The sequence below is a fragment of the Dermacentor variabilis genome, chromosome 10, assembly GCF_050947875.1.
Source record: "Dermacentor variabilis isolate Ectoservices chromosome 10, ASM5094787v1, whole genome shotgun sequence".
NCBI classification, from domain to species: Eukaryota; Metazoa; Arthropoda; class Arachnida; order Ixodida; family Ixodidae; genus Dermacentor; species Dermacentor variabilis.
The window spans coordinates 11331150-11353283 of NC_134577.1; the positions used below are offsets into that span (position 1 = coordinate 11331150).

The following is a 22134-nucleotide window of genomic DNA, read 5'->3' on the forward strand; positions in this document are numbered from 1 at the left end:
TGCTTCGCTTTTTCTTTGAGATTCTCAATGTGCATGCGCTGATGCCCTAGTTGTGCTAAATCGGTTCTCAGGATAGAAAGGAAGCATGATCCCGCCTGACGCGCTTGCTCGCAGTTGCCAGTGTAACGTTCTTAATCACACGTGAGCGCCAGTGCGTCCACACTCCAACTCTATCGCCCCAAAAGTGGAGGGAAATAGTGAAGCTGGCTTCTCCCCGCGTAGAATCGGGTTGTGGTGAAGCCAACTTCGACGAGAGCCTTTTAGAGAACGACGCTTGTATGCCGAGAGGGCTTTTGACTTGAAGCACGTTATATACCGCGTGTTTCCACGAAGACTTGAAGTAATATTTAAAAATAGCTGTTTTGAAATAAAAGGTTGGTTCCTTCGTACACATAGTAATTAGTTTGTAATTAACAAACAGCTGTTTATTAACTTTTGAACTTTTACTACAGCAAAATCATAATTGGGAAATTGAAGCAAAATCTACGTATAAGCCATATCAACTTTTGGATCTGAAAAAAAAAATGCGATTACCTGCGGAAATGTGGCACGAGGAATTTTAGCTCTCAGAGAGAAGCGGCGTTCTGCTTACGTCACCCACCATCTGGCAGCCAGTGCGCGAGCACGGAGGAGCACGTGCTCATCGCTGCCGCAGCTCACTGGCTGTCCGCATCTGGATGACGTAAGTAGAACGTGGCCTCGGCGGCCGCGCCTCTGCTCTCGTTGCAGCCTCCCAGTTCCGGTTTCACGCGCGCTGATATAAAAAATTTGTCGTGCCACAGTTCCGCGGGTAAATGCATTTTTCAAGACCCACAAGTTCGTGCAGTTTGTACGCAGATTTTGCTCCAATTTCGCAATCGTATGAGCCCGCCGAAACTAAAAGTGAAAAAGTTAATGGATTTTTGTTAACTAGCGAGTAATTACCACATATCACCCGTCACCCAGTGGTCGTCACCGCTGACGGCATGTGTACGAAGGAATCGCCCTCTTATTTCATAACAGCTATGTTTAAACATTGCTTCAAGTCTTCGTAGAAACGCCCTGCATATTTATATTCTATGTGTGTGTAAAAGATATGTAACGAAATTATGCTTTTGTGGGTATGGCATGCGTCATGTTTGGGGACAACGCAAGAGGCGGAGACAAAAGTGAAACAACAAGCACGGCTTTGCATCCATAGGTTTAGTTTCCATCCCTTACACTGCGCCCAACCAAGTTGGTAATTCTGCTGAACTGTATTTGTAATAACGCATGGTTTAAGCTCATACGTTATAATGGGGGTACAACTGTATCTCTGGTAATGTGTGGAGGAGTCTGAAGTTATTTCATTTGGTTCATTTAATTTTCAGATTGGAGACCACAAGTCTTTGACAAGGCTGAAAGGTGTCTACTGGAAGCTTACCCAACATCATGGGCTCCATAGAGGAGTGGGTTGATTCGACAACCCTCTGTTAAAGGCTGACACCACCTACACGTTGTTTTCATGAGTGTAAAATCTACAAACAGATGTTTATTGTTTTGAACCGAAGCTTTCTTTGCCTCATCCTTCGACTTACCCACTGCTGCTGCTGTGGCTGCAGCTGTCTGGCACACCGCGTTGGGGGGTGGTTCAGAGCGCGTGTTTACATGATAGGAGCGAGTCGCAGAAGGAAAGGCGATGCTAGAAACTCGTTTGGACCCCACCGCGTTGAATGTGCAACAGTGCCCTCTGGAGCATTGCAGGAACTGCGGCGCTTCCCTTCTTATCATCCTTGCTGTCTTTCGTGTAATGCATATACCATCGACCTTTACACTTTGTATGGAAAATGCAGTGAAGCTGCCTTTAACGAAGCACTTGACAATTTGAAAACCAGAGGCCTGGGTTTGAATAATTTGAGGGTGTGGTTTAAGTCTCGGGTGTGAGTCTTGCCCTTTGAAATGTTAGATGTAAAAACGCGGGGATTTCTTTTTGTCTATGAAAAGACTAAACTCCGCACACCCCGCACGTACGTTATCATAACCCGAGAGATCGAGGTATCAAACGACAGCACTTGGAATAGCAACTGAAGAGATCCTACCACATATTCGCATTAAATGAACTTTAAATTTTTCTTGAAGCACGCGGTGGGAAATCTTATGCGAGAATCCCACGAAAATTTCGTTCAGAGTATTTTTCTGCATAAATCCCGTCAGTCTTAGCCGTTGCGTTTTAGCTGTTGTTGCGTTTTGCCAAACGACGCACCATCGATACCCGAGTGACTTCCAAGCGGCACGTTGTTATGGCAGCCCGATGTTTCCGTGCTGCTTCGGTTTGGTAACACCTTGTCACCTCCGCCGCTGCAGCTGCCTCCACTTGGGACATGGTCGCCATGCTGCGAGTTTGTTGCATTCGGCAACCTGCATATCGCACAGCGTCACAGCCATCACTTATGTTTGGGGTCAACGATACGAAGACATCGTCCAGTGCCCGAAGTGCTGCGCTCCTGCGTATGCACCGAGTGCCCGCCATATCCTCTAGAAGTGCCTTGGCACAAATGCAGTTGGCAAAAGTTTTCTTAAAAGGTGTGAAATTGAACAGTGATCAAACTGGAGACACGAATGACGTATTATGGACGACACATTCCATAAGTCACTGTTGCAGTACTTCTATGAACCGGGTCTGCATGCTTACATTTAGTTTCATACTGACGTTATGCCGCATGGAAACTCAAGCAAATAAAAAAAAAGTCGGCACCGTGACTGGCGCAACCCAGTGAGAATATATAATACGGTGCCACGCTGTCACGCGACGACGCAATAGCCTGCAGCTATTGTACCAGCTCTCTCTCATTGGCGATACGTTCCTCCTCATCCCTTTGAGTATTTGCCACCACCACCACGGAGAAAGGAAGAAAGTCTATGAGGAAGCTTCACGGGATAGCTTTGAAGCTTAGTAATTAAAAAGAAAGGAAAATGTGACTAAGTAGGCCCTCCGAGCACTGAGAGAATGAGTGAGGGTAAAGCGGGTGGCGAAGGCCGATTGTGACGAGGGCGTCGATCACAGAGAGCTACCACGAACCTAACAATGCCTTTAAAAAAGCCTGCAATTGCGTGAGGCCTATTTACCAAAAGTTGGCTTGCCGAGGCTAAGCTGCCTGACGTCATGCTTTCTCGCAGTCGTTTTTTCCTTCCTCCATAGTCCGGGCCTCAGCAGCTGCATTCCGATGGGGGCTAAATGTAAAAACGCTCGTGTAGTTAGTTATATTTAGGTGCATTTTAAAGGGGGTACTGTCATATTTTCGACAATTCATTTTTTTCCTTAAATGAAGGTCCTATAGACGTCTCTAACTGTAGAAAAATATAGTGACAAACCTCCGAGAGCCGTAAATAATACAGTAGACCCGTTAATGCGACTCAGGTTAATTCTTTTTTTTTTTTGTTAATTTGATCCAGACCGAAGGTATCGGCCGACGTCCATACATTTCTACGGGCCCAGACTATCGTCATTTAGATCCTAAAAGTGGCTTTCGCTGGATAATTCGAACTTGACCACTCAACACGCACGCGCCTGACCCCTGTGTAACCCCGACAGCGACCCCGTTTAGTGGCAGCTCCTGTCTCGACAGAGAAGCTTTGAGGACAGTATATGCATGGAACAACTGTCATCTCCCGTCGAAAACGCCTATTTTCGGCCTGCCCTAAAATATGCTCTACGAATAGCCGTAGCTCACAATGTCTGAATACGGTATTTGCACAATTCTAACGTGCTCCCCTTTTTTCCCAATTGGGCAGGAAATTGCCTTCGCATTGCAATAGGATACAGAACCAAAACCGGCTTCGTGGCGTTCGTGTGCTTTACTGCATAACGCAAGTGAATTGCAACGAACATGACTTTAGAAAACCGGCCGCCATTGTGCAACACATATACCCTTGCCCATTCCCCTTGCAAAAAAATTAAAAAAAAGGTGTGCGCTTTAAATTTCTGCTTTGTTTAGAAGCTTAAACGTCATTTCTACGTCTATTTGCTGCTTTGGGCGCATGTCGTGTTCTGTGTCCCGTTATTCCGCTGTTCGCTGAAGTATGCGTTCGTACCGACAAGCCCGGCTAATCACCATTTTGAAAAAGATGGTTGCACGTTTGATTCAAAGGTGTGTTAGAATCGGGCAAATACTGCTAAATGAATCGGCGGCATGTTTTAGTGTTTTTTTCAGCACCTTGTTTAATTCGACCCGCCGGATAATTCGATCAAGTTCGTTGGTCCCGTAGGTCAAACTAACGGTGCTCGACTGCATAATAGCTTTTCTATAGCCTAATTGGTTTTCGTATCTCAGGAGGATACTGTGTCGCGACATCATGACTCAGTATGTGGTCGTGTGAGAGCAGGAGATTGCGACGTTTTGAGAATCGCCGCGGCTCGCTCGGTCGCCTTGTATGCTGCTACTCGTGAGGGCCTATGTAGTAGCATAGCGGACTACCGAGCGAACTGGGGCGGGTGTCGCATCGCCATTTCCTGCTCACGTGATCATATATTGCATCTGACGTCACGACTTTGTAGAAACGAAACTGAAACTGACTGTTGAAAAGCTGCTTTATTAATTTGTTAAGGGCATTGTGCAGCTTGACAGTATTGCTTCTGGAGTTTAGAGGTCCCGGACCTTCATTTAAATAATAAAAAAATTCCTGGCAGATTCGATTCCAGTTGACATCTATGTAACGCGAAGCATTCCTGGTGTGATTGGCGCATGAACCACGTGGGCGCGCATATGAAGTGTGGTTTTCAAGGTACAAACATTCGTATTAAAGAGCAGCATATGTTATGCGAAGAAATGATTTTATTTGCAGTGAATTATATATAGACAAGCTGGATACATATACATATATTTGCATGTAGGACATCATGCATATGTTTATTTGGTAGCATTTTCAACGCTGATCCAGAGTGTTGTGTTGCACTTCTGGTGTTTCTGGAGCCTCGGTCTCGCCTAGTGCAACTGCGGATCGAAACGTGCCCAGAATATAATTTTTTTCTTATGGCTCCAGGGACTCCACTCACTTCATGACGCAAGCCTTCCGTCAGATTGGAAAACGGCAATGGTAGTACCAATCCACAAGTCTGACCCACCACGCGATGTTTCTAACCACTGACCTACAACCCCTCACTTGTGTAGTGTGGAAAAAATCCTTGGACACGTTATGTGTGCTAGTATAACGGATCACTTTACTAAGCATTCGTTATTTATGCGACTACAACATGGGTTTCGCCAAGGCCTGTCCTGTACTACTCAACTAACGGAATTTACTCACGATGTAGCATACGCATTAGACAAAAGAAAATCAGATTGCATCTTTGTATACATTAAGAAGGCATTTGACAAAGTAACACGCTGTTTACTTCTCTGAATGATGACTGCTTATGGAATGAATCCTCACGTCATTTCACAGGTAGCTGATTACTTCGCATTACGCCGCCACTTCTTTATCATTAGTGTCCAGTCCTGTTCAGCGGAGGTGACATCGGGCGTTCCGCAAGGATCGGTGTTGGGACCGTTTTTTTTTTTTTAATATGCAGGGTGATCATTTTTAAGTTTTACGACCTCTTGAAGGAGCAGCGCAAGACGACGAAGACAAAAGGCAAGAAACATACCAGGACAGCGCTGAACTTTATTAGAAGGGATACGCAAACTTATGTACTACAACCAATACCACGTGCTCTCCCATCGATGGCGTCATTATTAGTGCGCAGGCAAAAACGAAAAATCATGTAATCTAGTGCTACCACTATGAGAGAGTTTAAAACTTGAAATTCACTGTCATACAAATTTAATGGTGGCATGCTTACACAACGCGATCCTTTTTGCCTGATATAGTAGGTCTCAATAATCTCCCCCGTAGTCTGATTGCTACGGGCGGAAATTAATTAAATTATGGGGTTTACGTGCCAAAACCACTTTCTGATTATGAGGCACGCCGTAGTAGAGGACTCCGGAAATTTCGACCACCTGGGTTTTTTTAACGTGCACCTAAATCTCAGTACACTGGTGTTTTTGCATTTCGCCCACATCGAAATGCGGCCGCCGTGGCCGGGATTCGATCCCGCGACCTCGTGCTCAGCAGCCCAACACCATAGCCACTGAGCATCCACGGCGGGTTGGGCGGAAAGTATTGTGGTGTCTTCATAGATTGGAGTGCACCCATGCTCAGAGCAATGCCGCGCGACATGCGAGTAGGCATTACCCGTTAGCGAGCGCCTGTGCTCAGACAATCTAATGTTCAGGCAACGACCTTTTGGGCCGATATAGACGTGACCGCAGGAAAATGGAAACTCGTAAACAACTCCCATTGTACAGCGCACAGACATGGACGTGTACTTAACAGTGCAGCCTTTCCCAGCATGAGCGGAGGCAGTCTGGGCCAACTTCTTATCAGTCTTACCGCAAATTTGGTCGTCTTGTTCAGGGCAGAGAAAAGAACCTTTACATCAAACCTGCCTGCTACATTCCTGAGGCGGTGTGATAGTTTATGTGCATATGGCATTACAACTACTTTTTTCTTCTTGTCGGCAGGCTGTGGATTATTCATTCTTGTGAGCGCTCCTACATTTAGATTGCCGCGCGATTGGCCACTTGAGGCACATTGCGTGTATTCGCGGGCTTCTTTCATGCTCGGAAAAACTCTTGTATATAGCGCGTACTGAGCAACAAAAAGCTGTATCAGGAGTTTTTCATGTTTCTCTACACATTTCTCTGTCATTTTCCATCTAATTATAATAACTGAGGAGTTGATTAGATAATTTAGACTCTTCTGTGGCGGCGTTTGCATTCTGAAACGTTTAGCATATTGTGGAGGCGTACTACCGGATGACATCGACGTCACCACCAACGCTGGTGGCGACATATTGTGTTAAGAACCACAGCTCCCAGCGATATAGCTCGATACAGTATATACCTACAAGGCCACACACACTTTCGTCATTATATGTTTAATACAATATGAAAAGATTTTCAAGATCAAGCACAAATCCAAGGACTGAGTTCGAATTTGCGCTTGAATGAAAGAGAAAGCGAAGCACTATATCCCTATTTTACCCGATTCTGGTCCGAATTTCGTTTTTCTAGTTGTGCATAAATATTCTGCCAATATGAACGAGAAAAGTAAGAAAAGGAAGTGGAGTTTTCCACAAATGTTGGGACTTGTGTCATGAATTCAGCAGATTTTAGGGAGCTTATGAGTCTTAAAAGCTGCAATGTAGTCATTAGCGCCCGCGAAGTGGCTATACAAATGCAGTCCACGGCATGTTTTACGGCACATCACCAGGCATTAAATGCGATGGAAAGGGTCTAATCGCAGCCCCATGCGACGCATGAGTATTGCAAAATTTTTGACATAATAAATGACCTAGGGCACCAAGTCTGCACAAAAATATGCAATTATACAATTGCTGGCTCTTTGATTTCTCGCATTACTATAGCTTTTTTCACCACGTCTGATAAGCATTGCTATTTATTTATTTATTTATTTATTTATTTATTCATTTAATTGCTTTGATGCCCTAAAGCAACGCAGATCCTACGAGAGACACATGGGTTATGAGTGGAGGTCTAAATAGTTTTGACTATCTGAGATTTCTTAAGGTGCGTCCGAAACTCGATGAACGTGCGTTCTTGGACTCTGGGCGAGAAGTTCTTGCTTGATACAACCCCCGGAATTTTATGAATCGCAGCGAAGTAGTAGTAAAGCTTTATTAAGAAAGGGAGGGGGGGAAAGGGGCCAAAGAGCGATGGGTGGCTCCCTTAGTACAGGACTCCAGGACTCCACTGGCCTCGGCCGCCTGCTGGACTTGCTGGAAGAGTGTCCTCTGCACCCCCAGGTCCGAGCTGGCGAGCTGTACCTCGCACTGCTCCGCTAATGATTGCTGTTAGTCTGTGTTAGACTGAATAGTTAACTCTGGCGGCATTCTTTAACGAGAACGTTCATCTCAGAAAGCGAAGCAGATTACGAGCGGGTTTATGGCGGCGGAGGATCAGCTCCTTCAGTAGTAACGCTGCACACATCGGCGTGCGTGGCTTCATTTTGCCAGTTCTGTCCAGTGGAAGCAAGGAGAAAAGAACATCGACATTAAACTGCGGGCCAATTATATGGCCCCTGCATATTCTCTATGGCAGGATTTAACTTCAGTCTGCATTTTTCACTCATACTGGCCGCTTTATTGAAGGCGCTACGCCGATTGCGACGCGACGTTCACAAGCCGCGTTCCGTCAGAAAGGACCGTTTCTGCCGCCTCGTGACGCATGCAGCGAATAAATGAACTGCGCATGCACATCGAGACGGGGGATTCAGTTCGTGCATAAACGCCAGATTACTGATTGTCCAGTAAATCTATACGTTTGAGCACGATGTTATTGTGAAGTCTGAAAGTAGGAAATGCAGAAAACTCAATTCGGACACACCGAAATTTTTTCAGTAGAATCTGCAGTGCCTTAGAATAAAATTGTGCTTCTTTGACACATTTATCATTAGTGCATCGTAATTTGTAACGGAAAAGGTTAGACCACGCGGCGAGCTTGGGGAATCTGCAGCCATAGGAACGGCTTTTCCGACGCGGCGCACCGCGGCATAATTGAATATATCTGCATGGGAGAGTTCTTCCGGCCTGCTTTGCGCCTAAGCACCGGCCAGTGATGACGGGGCATCGTGTTTTGTATGCAAATATGCAGACGAAGGGGCGAACGGTCTTAGACCTTGTGTGGATCTGGCTGGATCTGTTTTCGTCGGGACCACGTAACCGCCAGAGATTATAACGCCCCCTGCATGGTTTCTGTGCTCGCCAGATAGGTGCGTAGTACGCAATGCGAAGAGTATACCGTGCTGAAACGTTTTGAGCGCGTTCACAAGTGGCTGCCAGCGGCGGGCATCGAACTCGAGACCGTGTCCAGAAACAGGAAAAAACTTCGACCATGACGCGAGCCGTGACGGTGGCACGCCTGCGCGCAAGGCGTCGCGCACGGCTGAATGCAGGTGTCACGTGATCTTTCCTGTGAAATAAGTCCAGCTGTGGTGGTCATGGATGGTTACCGTCGAAGGGCATCTGTTTTGTTTTTCCGTGCATCTACAGGTTTCAGTTAATATAGACGGATTAAGGCGCTGTTCGCGCCAGCGACCGATGCGAGTTGCGGTTCATCTCCTGCTGTGAGCGACACGAAAAACGACAAGCGATGAACGTCATTGCAGAGGTACTGTGTCTGCATGTCATTATTTAAAAAAAAGAAATTGGTGACCTGAGTTTCGGAAGGACGTCAGAGATTTTTGGAAACCTAATTAAGTGCGAGGCGAATAATAACGCCGCTGAGGCGATTACGAATCGATTTCGCCGAACGGAATAGCTTTCAATCGATTTCAATCGAGTATTGCGGAAACCTTCCGCGTACTCTTATACTTCTGGCCGAGTGATACGTAGTTCGGCAGGGACAGTCAGTGCACACTACTCGGAAACTAGCGTCGCAAGAAATAATTAAGGCTTTCATTACGGAACTGGAGCACCAAATCAACCAGCAGCCTTTCGGTTCCTAGTCTACAGGATCGACTAGCAGGATATTCCATTCGCTTGACGAAACTCTCGAAAATTCGCCCATCGCTAGACATTTGCAATGCTCCAGACAATAGATGAGTATCTGTGCACATACATGTCCTTTATACTTCCCTCTGATTCACGCTGTTCACAGAGCTATATGAGGTTGTTGGTTCGGGTTGCTTAGGCAGAGAGATTTAAAAAAAAATGGCTTAACTCGTATGGTACCGTGCTTCGCTGAATGTTGGTCTCAAAAGCTGCAAAACTCCTTGCAATAAGTATAACCACAAAGAATGCGCAGGTGACGGGCCTTTATTCGATAAACTTTAAGCACGCAATACTGCCTCACCTGCCCATTTTCAGGACACCGAGAGGAGGGCAAAGATCGAATTTTATTCAACGCAGACCCTAGTGCGGGGGCTCATCGGAAGCCATGCATGGTTCTACCAAGTCTCGCCCAACACGTGCTATAGACGTGCCGAACGATCTAGGGCAAATCACAGGAACTCTTCCGGTGTAGATGTTATGGCCTTTGCGTATCCTGACTATACGAGTGTGCCAATAAAATAAAATAAAATAGTCACTCTGTTCAAACAAAGAATGCCACTTAAGCAAGCGTGTCTACGCATATTTGCAAGAGCTCACCAAGTTTGTGTTTAAAATACTTGTCACTGATCGAGGTCGATCCTTTTACGGCAGCGGGTGACGCCCAAGCCAGCACTCTTGAAGATTTCAGTGTCGATGGTTAGGCCATAGACTCCCTCTGCCGCCGACCGTAGAAGCGCAGCTCAAAAACAATCACATAACATTTTAAATCAAATTGTATTGTAGGAACAGGCTATCTGACGCCGTCATTTTAATCGCAGCGCTCAGTCCTCAACCGAAACAAAATAGTAGTCTATGTATTTCACTAGAATAACAGCTTGGGCTTGTTGGTTTTCCATTGAGGAGGGGGGGGGGCGAGGGGGTAGTAGTCTGTAGCCGTCCCGCTTAACGTGAGAACTCGATAAAACCGCCTATGAAGTTGATTGTGGAAATACGATTTGACAGTGCTGTTATAACGTTCATTCAGCGCCAATCTCCAGTGCTCCCTCCCCTTTTACCCCTTCCGCCGGGGACGACGGCAGCCGAGTTGGGTAGTCGTGCCCAGCTATTAAAATAGGTGCGCTTTTGCTACCAGCACGTTTAACGTTTCTATGCATGAACCCTCGCTTGCTGCCCATTGGCGTGAACCTCGACGGCAGCCGTCCGTGCTCATGGCCGGCGCGTCCGCGCTGCTCAAGGGGACCTTCGTCGGAGCGTCGCTCGTGTCTGCGGTCGAACTCGTGCAGAGGCCGAACCTGTCGCCCAGGCGTCCGGTGTGCCTGACACTCTGCGACATCGCATACCTGGTGAGCTGCGCTGTAGTTTGCCTCGAACAACGTTTCAAATGGTCGAGAGAAAGAAACTAGTCCGCACAACAGAGAAAAATGTCAGATTTGGAGTCTTGCATATTGAGTCTTTCTTCGGCAGAACAGAAATAAGGGTACATGAAGGTAGGCGGGGGCTCGTGCTCCCGGTAACACTTAACCTGCAAGCACAATCAGTGATAACAATACAATACGTACACCCGTGAGCAAACGTATACGGACCACAGGATCGCCTAAAAAAAAATAACAGAATTTCTTCGTAGTTAACATGCATAAACGGAAACTCACGAGTGAACTAGAAAATTCGTAATGGCAAGTTTGGATTGCAGCCTTTTAGTTCAAGTTGCATTCACAGACAGAGTAGAAAATGAGTTTTATCACGGAAACTCTGGTCCGCATACTTTTGCTCACGGGTGTACATTCAAAAGCTTACGTGAAAAAAAAAGAAGTAACTTACATTGTGGTGCAGGTACGCGTTGTTAAGGGTGCGGGTTCGAATCCGGCTGGTTACAATTAAATTTTCTAACCTTTGTAACGCCTGCTTCCTTTCTTTTTCCCCACCTAGGTTTATAGTTGCGGTAATTTCCTCTCTTACATAAATAATTTATTAGAAGGATTTTTTTTTCACGTGCACTTCATTGTTTCCGATCTAGACAGGGTAGGAGTGAAGCATGGCGCTTGGCTGAGTTCATGGGCAGGTGTGAAATGCTAACTGCTTAAAAATGGCGACTCCAGTTGTCCATTCATTTCATTTCAGTTTTATTTTCCCGAAAACCCCACGAGGAGGTATTACGTTAGAGCTGGTTTAGAAAATTAGGGAAAGAAATTGTCGCGGGATTTTTAACTTAAAAGATGATTTCTTACGTTTTCTGTGTAGCTCGAAAGACAGGTGATAGGTGCGATGTTGGGGGAATTCTCACCTCGGAAAACATAAACAGGGGCTTTCCCTCTGCTTCTTTCTTTCTTTCTTTCTTTTTTTTTTTTGCTTTCAGCTCTGTAACATGCTCACGGTCACGACTTTGTGCTGGACTGCCGCCACGTCCGTCTTTCCTAGCCAGACTCAAGTGCTCACGGACGTCTCCATCGCTGGTGCAATGGTGAGTACGGCAGCTTGGATGTCGTAGACAGTTTCAATGTTGGTTGCATCGCGACCGGGGCTTAACGAACACTTTAAGTCATTTCTTTAAGTTATAAAAAGCTTACAAGTAGAAATTGTGTTTGCCAAGTGCTCGCAAACACTGAGCGTGTGGCGCATAGGAGTGCTATAATGCTCAATTTAAGTAGTCTGCTTATTCAAGGCGGCATTGAGCCGAGTGCGACGCAAGCAGGCATGGTTGCGCCTATCGAGACCACGTGGCATGCAAAATTCATAATTTAGATCAACGTATCGAAGGGACCCGTTCCAATTTACGCCACAAGAAACACTAGGATACACAAGAGCTGCTGCATCACGTGGAAGGAATTGTGTGAGAAGCAACTGCGAGGAGCCACCTGGGTCTGTTCCAGTTGCTTGATCGGCTTTCTCGCAGCGGCGCTATGCCGCGTTGTTGAGAACAACCACTGCGGCATAACTCTGCGGTTAAACATGCGGGATTTTTGTATCTGCAAATAAATAGTTGATGTCAACACAAATTGTTCTTGCATGTGCGGTGACTGCTGAGATTGTAGAGCAGTGCGCATATAAGTGAGGACAGTCCACGCACTACACTTGAACATTCTAGAATTTAGGCGAAAGCTCGTCGCAGCCTACTCACCTCGGCAGTGGCCCAGGTCGTGTAACAAAGCCTCACCGAGATTATGATGTTCTCGGGGATTCTAGACTTACCTACGTGAGCATTCTGAAACCGCTGGTTATTTTGATGTGAAAGAGCCTGATAAAGAGCACCTACTGCACCTACTGCAGCTATGGCTCAGTGGCTATGCCATTCAGCTGCTGGGATGCGACTCCCTGCTTTGTCGGCCGCCGTTTGATTGCAAAATAACTCGTGTACCCTGCTTTGGGTGCACGTTAAAGAAACCCAGGAGGTCGAAATTCATCAGGAGTCCGTCACAACGGCTTTCGTCATCGCTAGCTTGCGGCTTTGGCTCCTTTAACCTAACTTATTTTAATATGTAGTTTGATACTAACTCGCTTTGCCTGCGGTGTCCGGAACGAAAAAGGGACACAGGACAAAAAAGTGGGACAAAGTCGAGATTAGGCAAGCAGAGGGCCGCGTTTGTCATGCTCTTGACTTTGTCTCGCTGTGGGCGCCGTTTGCCTTTACGTTCCAGTAATGCACGAGCTAAGCCCACTTCAGCGCCCTCCTGCCGAGTGACAAGGCCGACGTTCTTCTCTCCACTGAAACAGGTCTGGCTCACATTCAGCGCAGTTTGCCAGCGCTTGAAGGGACTGTGCGCCTCCAATTTCCTGTTCTCGCTTCATGCACTTCACTTTGTTGCCGCCGTCAGCGACTTACTCGTGCAGCGACAGCATGTACTTGTCACTTGGGTGAGACTGTGTTTTGAATCGTGACCGAGCTTATCTTTGACCGCACTCGTACCCTGAAGCATCGCTCACTGTATTAGCGCTTGACGCTCTCTCTCTCTTTCTCTCTCTCTCTCTCTGTCTAATCCGAGCGTATTTCTCCTGCTCCACTTCCTTCGTTAACCGTATTTGTTTTTGTTCTTCCTTTTCTAGGTACGTTGTTTGGTATTGACATCTGTATTCGCCAAGCTTGTTAAAAAAATGATCCTAATGTATCTCATAAGGTATCGCCCAATTTTTAACCGTTCAATTTAAGTCATTACTTTATTCCCTCTGTAAGGCGGTGGCCTTTGGCGGCCGTGTGACGAATCAGATAGTACGATACATAATCGCAGCTGTCGCAGTGACGGCAGTAAGTGGAGCCGACGAGCGTGCATATGTTAAAGGCGACGCGGTCTGTCTGATAAAATCCAAAAACAACGCTTACCGTCGCAATCGCAACATTCTCTGTTGCACAAGTATTTTCAAAATACAAGATCTCGCCAAGTTAAACGAAGAGAAACGTAAAAGTGGGCTTCTCCTTACAAAGAGCGTTAGTGTGGAAAAGCCACCTTAAAAGAATAAAGGGGGTCAACGTTTACTTTGCGGATTTCGATTAACTCACACGGAGAGATAGAGAGGGTGAGGGCAGAGGGAATATGCAGAGAGGTCAACCAAGACTTCGCCCAGTTGGCTACTCTACAGTGTGCAAGGTGAACGAGACGTATTGTTAAGGGATATTGGAGGCGAAATCAAGCTGCAGGAACTCCTTTGGACTTGTACAGATGGCTTGCGAGGCTTGGTTTAGGTACCATGTGTTGTCGGCTACTTCCTGCGTAATACATTCGATTTCGATTATAATTAGATTCCGTATATATATATATATATATATATATATATATATATATATATATATATATATATATATATATATATATATATATATATATATATGTGTGTGTGTGTGTGTGTGTGTGTGTGTGTGTGTGTGTGTGTGTGTGTGTGTGTGTGTGTGTGTGTGTGTGTGTGTGTGTGTGTGTGTGTGTGTGTAACGTCAACATAGAATTTTCGTAGGAGTTTTGCTCATTTGCGGATCCATGTTACAAGCAAAAGGGTTATGAGCATCTCAGTATTTACTGAGGAGTGAGAATAACCAGCCCTCCTTCTGCATCATTGTGCGCACGCCCATTTCTTTTTCAGAGTCGCAAGAATGACGTCCGAATGGCAAACCAGAGTTCACTGCTGGCACTTACGACTCTGGGCAGTTTCTTGTATGCCTGTTTTCGAAGCAGTCCAGTCGTCGACAAGAACACACATGAGGTTGTACTTCTACATGTGCTAAGTGAAGCTCGTTTGAGAATTAAACGCGTCAAATTGTCACGTTCATCCGGGAGACGTCCACATTTTGCTAGATTCTTGCGAATCCTGTTCACAGCCCTCATCAATAAAGTTAATCACTATTGGCGCATCTGAGCATGTTTAATGCAGTTTCGCACAATGCAAACATACACAGGCACTCATCATTCTTTCTTTAAAAAATAAAACCGCTTAGAACAAGCTTGTGCCCTAACAGAAATACATTTCATGTAAACCTTTGCTGTTTTCCTCAGATGCAAACCATCGCCCACGAAGAGACCTTCTCGTCGTGCGGGAAGCTTGTGGGCAGTGCTGTCTTTAGGTGAGTCCGGTCTTATGGTATGCTTACGAAACCGCCTGCTACTACAATAAGTTAATAACCAAGCGCTCAGCTGTTAATGCCAACTTGACAGCGCGGAACACGTACAGGGACGAGAAGGAGAATGGACAGAGACAAAGATGGCGTCATAGGTCACAAATTTGCCTTGTCCCACGCATAGGTCCTTTACATTTGATATTCGCAACGCTGCGGTTGTGTTTCGAGACTCTTCCTATCGAAATGTGCTGTTTCTGTTTACCCACCGCTGTAGCACAGTGGCTATGACGTCTCGCTGCTGATCTCGAGGTCTCGAGCTCGATCCTTGCCACGGCGGCCGCATTCCGATGGTGGCGGAATGTGGCGATGGTGGCGGTGGCAAAAAACGCTCGCGTACCGCGTGTTGGGTGCACGTTAAAGAACTCCAGGTGGTCAAAATTAATCCGCAGCCCCCTTCTACGGCGTGCCTCATAAGCAGATCGTGATTTTGGCACGTGAAGCTTTAATGGAAGAGCAAATGCTGTTTACTCTCACCTCATAAATGAGCGGGGAGAGAGAGAGAGAGAGGACAAATGCAGGTACAGTAACAGTTTGGTGAAACTGATTGAAAATTTTATCATCGAGCAAATGTGTGTATGTATATACATACATTACGGAATAAAACGTACGTAATAAAACGTAAATGTACGGAAATAAATGTACGGAATAAAACGTAACCTGATACTCAGCCTGTTTCTACTCTCAACAACTTGGAAAAGAAAAGATAAAGAAGAAAAAGTGTGTTAGCGCACCGCTAATACGACGCGTAGGTAGACTGCTTATGTGCAAGAGAAATAAAAACAAGTCAGACAATATTTCTACCAGAATGGACGGACGGACGGACGGACGGACGGACGGACGGACGGACGGACAGACAGACAGACAGACAGACAGACAGACAGACAGACAGACAGACAGACAGACAGACAGATAGATAGATAGATAGATAGATAGATAGATAGATAGATAGATAGATAGATAGAGAGAGAGAGAGAGAGGGGAAGGGGGCGCCGAACATAAATATACGTATCGTTTATCATCTCTCGTTACGGTTCACCTGTGCGCGTTTGAGGGCTTCACGAGCCCAGTGGCAGATGTCCACCAGGTGTCACAAAGGAACATACGCTACTGCGGGTGTTTTATTTATTTTTTCGTTGGGTGCCTACGCGTATTCTGCAGCTGTTAACCTTTGAATGTTTGGAACCACATGTGATAAATACCGCTGTTGAATAATCACATTTATTATTTTATATATCTATATTGCAAGTGCAATGCGGAGAAACGTATCTGCGCAAGAGAAAGCAATTTGGAGGAAGCTCACATATGGCGGCTTTCGTATTGAATCATTTAAGAGAAAACGTTAAGCTCTGACTGTTGTCTTTAGGTTATGTTGTCAATTCACAGTCTCAAAGTTCTTGGCGAAAATTCAACAAATATGGTAAACATTTGGACAAATTTAGAACTGGGGCCTAATCCGCAATTATTTACTATTTGCCATTAGCTGGTCGTCTTCGCTAATGATATTGCTGGCATCAAAGTTGGCTGAAATGGGCTTTTACGAACAATTTTGTAGCGTAAGAGGTTTTTGTGAATACAGTCCATTAAACATTGGATTTGCAATTTCGTTATCACGTAGCGTAGTTGGAGTTCACAGTTAAGTAGACCACACATGGTAGAGTTTTTAAAGGAGACAATATCTGCGTGTTAACTTAAGTGATATCTTATATTTGTTTTCACTAATTTTGGAAAAATCACAAGACACGATGTGACAAATGTTGCACTAATGCACAACATACCAACTCTTTCTGTTTTGGACGCTTTCAGGTTTCATTTCACCTACTGAAATGCATCCATTAGACTTCATGTTTTTCTGGAATCTGCCGAGTGTCGCAAAATTTTGCATAAAACTTGTTCCTGGAGCTTCGTGGCTAATTTAAACGCAGGTGTGATCAGACAAATATAAACAAAGGAAGCAAACAGGACGGCGCGCTCTTTGTGTTCGTGTCATGCTTTGCGTTTGTATGCTTGCGCCTCTGTCTACGTAAACTTTCAATGTAGGTGCAAGACGAAAAGAGAGCGTTGGAAATTAATTCAATATGCTTTACTGTTACCTGCGAATCGCGGTTTTCGCGTACTCCGACGCTAAAGAAAAGTTGTACTCAGGAAGTCGTGCTCAAACACGAGAGCATTGTGAATGCACTACATTGTTCTTTGTGAACTGTAGTTCTCTACGTTTTGCAGGTACGTTGTGAAAACTGGACTCTTATCAAAATACGACGAGAAAGACATTCTTCCACTCGTAAAAAGGCTCAAATGCAGACGACTTGTTGCCTTGTTGCCACCTTTGACAAAGTATAAATGGTAAGTTGAGTGCCATCAGACACGGATACCTGAAAACTAGGTGAGGCTGATACGTTTAGTCAATGATGTTAGAGCGCGGTATATATATATATACACACACACACACACACACACACATATATATATATATATATATATATATATATATATATATATATATATATATATATATATATATATATATATATATATATATATATATATATATATTATTATGATATCATCGAGCGACGCTCAAGGGACGAGCCGCCGCGAGAACGACGACGAAGTGGGTCTGTGCCCTTGGCGCGAGTGAATGTCGGCCTGGTGCTCTGGCTCCAGTCCAGTGTAAATAGCCTGTAAATAGCCCCTTTCGTCTGTGTCTTTCTACGTGTAACATGTACATGTAACACACACACACACACACACACACACACACACACACACACACACACACACACACACACACACACACACACACACACACACACACATATATATATATATATATATATATATATATATACACATATATATATATTAGTGTATAAGCTTTGTTTACTCTACGCTTGATATTTCAATATAGTTCTAACGCCATCACACACGAGAAACGCGTGGTTTTGTCACTTAACAAATCGAGTACGAAATGCCAGGGGGCGTGGTGCCTAGCCTGTTGAAAAGTTTCATCTCCTTGTGGCGCCCCAGGAACGGTGGCGCCTGTCTGACAGTGGCGCTTCCACCGTTTCCAGGACGGGTCCGAACGCCAAGGGCCGCGTGTTCTGTTCCTTCGTGCGTGTGTTGTGGCACGAGGCCCTGTGGATACCGCTGACCGGACTCGCCTACTACGCCGCGCTCATCGTCCGGGTCCCGCTGCTTGAGTGAGCCGCCGGGTACATTTGTCGAGCGCGTCTATTGTTCGCACAATTTCACCCGCTCATTCGGCAGGTGCCTAACTATGTCATGCGTAATATACAGTGCTCTCTTTCTCTCTTTGTTTTTACTTCGAACACCTTTCTTGTAAAAAAGCCCACAAAAGTTACTGTAACCACGTCACTACACATTAAATATACGCCTATAGGCAGACATAATTTTCAAGAAAAACCAAAGCAATCCATTCAATAATTAAACTACTTACTTTGAATAAATTTTCAGTTAAAGGGAAACATTACGGCACATGTTTATGCTGGAAAATTGAAGGAGATTATCATAAAAGTATAGTTTCGTGTTTCAACATTTCAAAACGGCCATGTAAACCGAAGTAATTGGTCTGAAATTATTTGTTGAATTTACCTGACTACGCACGCAGCACTGCGAAGCGCGGCTTGCGGTGAAAATACACTCTTGTGAGGTAGCAGGATGGCGAGAAGGGAAGCTGGGCTTCGCGGTGTGATAAAGCGTCTTGCGTCTGCTGCTGAAGTGAATGTGCATCCTATCGGGAGGCGCCCACCAGCACTAATCGGAATAAGATCTCGTGAAGAGAGAAAGGTGACGGCAACCTCGTTATGCAAGTTAAACAAATAATCTGATGCCAAATATTTCGGTTCGCAGGGCCGTTTAAAATTGCCTTTTTGAAATGTTCAGACACGGTACTAGACTTTCATTCAACTTTCCAATACAGACATGTGCCATAAAGTTTGTAGCTAAGATGTTAATAATTGTAACTGGTTTAATCACTGAATGGATTGCTTTAATTTTTTTTGGAATTGGTGTCCGCTTGGGCACATAATTAATGTATAGTGAGGTGATTCGAGTAATCTTAGACGGCTTTATTTAAAAAAATGTGTTCGAAGTAAAAAGAAAACACTATGAGGAGTCAATGTCGAATCAAACATTTGGCATCAAGAAGGACTCCTTGGCCCTCGAATTTAAACGTGCTTGAACTTACAGGTGAACGCACTTGCTTTTGTTTATTCTTGCTTCCTTATTTTACTGCTAGTATTGATCCGATGATTCAGCATATAACCTTTCACATCGTAGTGATTTGCAAGATGCATAATCCAAGCACAGAAATTCACGTGTCTGTATCCCACGGTAATTTCCACGAATATCCATGAATATCCATGAATATCCATGAATTTCCATGAATATGCCACGTGTTTCGGTCATTGGCAGCAAACACACTCCTCTTTCTGTCGCAGTTCGCGCGATTAGGGAAAACTTGTTTCACACCTGAATCGCCCCCTATTGAGACATAGTAATATTCTTAAAGGGGATGTACTAATCAACTTCCGCCCGCTTAATCCATTTAGCGCAAAAAAGAGAGAAAGAGAACAGAAAACGCACCTGGCAGACCAGCATTACGTGATGTGCTATTTGAAATATAGTTTTTCGTGATGGCCTTAGTGCGACGCCGACAGAGCGTGCCAATCTTTTCGTCTCGTATTTTATTCCAAGTCACGCATATACCTGGTGTGAAGTGTACTAGCTATGCTCATGAGCAGCTTTTACTTTTGCGCGCTACTGTCAGAAAGCACGTGCAAACCACGGACATTTAGCAAGCACACATTTCTCGAACTCCAAGGTCCCTGATTGATGACGTCGGTAGTCGGGAAGCAAAGGCGTTGACTGTGCTGTTCCTTTCGTCGTGCGTGGCCGAGGTCTGCCTTTTCGGTTTCCTCGAGTACGTGGCGCTGCGCTTCAGCACCCAACTGAAGCTCCTCATGCAAGCAGCGCTCTTCACGAAAGTGAGTGGAATCTTTCTTTAACTTTGAAAAAAAAGTGCCTGTTGTTCTGCTTGTCTTTCTTTATTTTTCAGGGCTGTGAATAATTGAAGAGGGTGGTTAGCGTGCACACATCTTGGTAACGAGGTCAGGCCCTTGAGCCGACGGCTGCCTGTCCCGGAAATGCAGGAGTAGATAACACATACTATTACTAGAAAAAAAGTCGCAGTTTCGTTCGAAAAGCGAAGCATCGATTGCGATAGCAAATTATTAGACAGCTGTACTAAGTAAGGATAATTGTCTTATCGGCCTCGTAAACTTGGAAACATTCGCTTCTTAACTAAATTAACGAGCATGGAGTCACTCGCGCACAGACAAACATGAACACATCTCAGTAGATGACCTCGGACACTCGCTGTCAAAACGCTGGCTCGAGGAAGAGCGGCAGCAGCAGCGAGCGATTTTGCCTTCGTGCTGCCTCTAGCTTAAACGCGAAAGAAAGTGCCGAGAAAACAGTGCACACGAATCTATCAGCCCTCAGTGTGCCTGGACTCTGTCCCCCATTGCACACCGTTTTCAAGATAAGGCCTGCCTGGCCGCGTTTAGGCTCGCCAAACGCTGCCGCCGCCAAAGTAAAATCCGCCCCCCCCCAACCCCCTGTGCCTTGCGTTCGATAGAAGACGGCACGCTTCTTTCTAGCCTTCCTGCCTTGCGCGCGCTAGTTTGAGCCACCATCCTTGGTTCACCCTCGCACGCTTTCACTCGCACCTATCACTCGCACCTTTCACTCGCAGGGCCTTGATATTATCGCACTTGGACTTTATATTGAACGTCATGGCGACGGCGACGGTGGCGGGAATGAGCCTAGAGTGTTCATATAATTGCTATCGCAGTAAGAGTTAAGGTGTGATGGTAGAAAAGAGAACGAACGCTTGTGTCAACTGGAACCCCTGCAAGCCAAACGCAGTGAACGTTCCAGTAGGTTGCTGAACAGGCGTGTTACCGCGTCGACTCACATCGGCGCATAATTATTACAGCCTTCGAAACATTTCCGCAACCAAAGCTGAGTGCAACGTGAGACGAAACATTGTTGTTTGGTTTGAAGAACGGTCCTCACGAATCGTGTTAATTTTCTGGAGCGAAATGGCGACTGCAGTCGTATCGTGTGTGCGAACTGGTGGTATCTGCAGCGGAAATGACACAGTGGTTGTCGAAGATGAAGTATTTTAACTTGAAGTACAGATGTTACATCAACAGAGATAAAGTGCCCCAAAACATATGGCCTAAAGATAGTTCTACCTATTGAAGCGTATAGGCCGGCCTTTCTAAGGCACTTTATCCCTGTTTATGTATATTCTATACAACAGAGGGCTATTCCACTTGTCAGCCCACTTCTTAAAAAGTAATTAAATTATGGGTTTTACGTGCCAAACCCACGATCTGACTATGAGGCACGCCATAGTAGGGCTCTCCGGAAATTTGGAGCACCTGGGGTTCTTTAACGTGCACCTAAATCTAAGCACACGAGTGTTTTCGCATTCGCCCCCATCGAAATTCGGCCGCTATGGCCGGGATTCGATCTCGCGATCTCGTGCTTAGCAGCCCAACACCATAGTTACTAAGCAACCATGGCGGGTAGCCCACTTCTTGATTTTGGTTTACACTGAAATATTAGAGATGATTACGTGCTTAATGTTACATTAGTTTGACACTAAGTTATTTAATGTCTGTTGGTTTAATGGTTACATTGAATGCATTAATTTATAACGTTCACGTTCAGCGATCTATTTTCGTTACAGTATGGCAGCGCGCTCCTTAGCTGCAGAACAACGAGGGGCCTCAGCGTGCTTACTTTTGCGTTGCTCGAACTCGGCTGGGGCAATAAGCTACTTGAAGTGAGGCATTTTGGCGGGAAACAGTCCTTTAGAGCGACGTGGAGACTCTAAGCAGATCCCAAGGCACACAGAAGCGGGAAGGAGCGAACCTCT

The 22134-nt window shown here is 45.4% G+C and overlaps 2 protein-coding genes across 2 annotated transcripts in view; both read left to right on the forward strand.

Annotated features, from left to right (window-relative positions):
- Nucleotides 1-22134, forward strand: part of LOC142559883 (ATP-binding cassette sub-family C member 3-like) — an 86621-nt gene that overhangs the window by 37041 nt on the left and 27446 nt on the right. Inside the window, exons 18-20 of the mRNA XM_075671569.1 lie at nucleotides 1350-1427; nucleotides 18192-18364; nucleotides 20008-20170. Coding sequence (XP_075527684.1) covers nucleotides 1350-1427; nucleotides 18192-18364; nucleotides 20008-20170 — 414 coding nt within the window. The remainder of the gene's footprint in view (nucleotides 1-1349; nucleotides 1428-18191; nucleotides 18365-20007; nucleotides 20171-22134) is intronic.
- On the forward strand, nucleotides 10773-17573 carry LOC142559862 (uncharacterized). Its single transcript, XM_075671541.1, has 6 exons — nucleotides 10773-10914; nucleotides 11925-12029; nucleotides 13280-13420; nucleotides 14636-14755; nucleotides 15046-15113; nucleotides 17388-17573. Exons 1-6 carry the CDS (start codon nucleotides 10780-10782, stop codon nucleotides 17509-17511), a joined length of 693 nt encoding a protein of 230 aa, XP_075527656.1. The 5' UTR covers nucleotides 10773-10779; the 3' UTR covers nucleotides 17512-17573.

Excerpts from the sequence above, each read along its gene's own strand:
- LOC142559862 (XM_075671541.1), top strand. The coding sequence starts at position 10,780 with ATGGCCGGCGCGTCCGCGCTGCTCAAGGGGACCTTCGTCGGAGCGTCG. Across the intron at positions 13,421-14,635 it reads AGCATGTACTTGTCACTTGG|AGTCGCAAGAATGACGTCCG; the intron begins GTGAGACTGTGT and ends TTTCTTTTTCAG. Across the intron at positions 14,756-15,045 it reads TCGACAAGAACACACATGAG|ATGCAAACCATCGCCCACGA; the intron begins GTTGTACTTCTA and ends TGTTTTCCTCAG.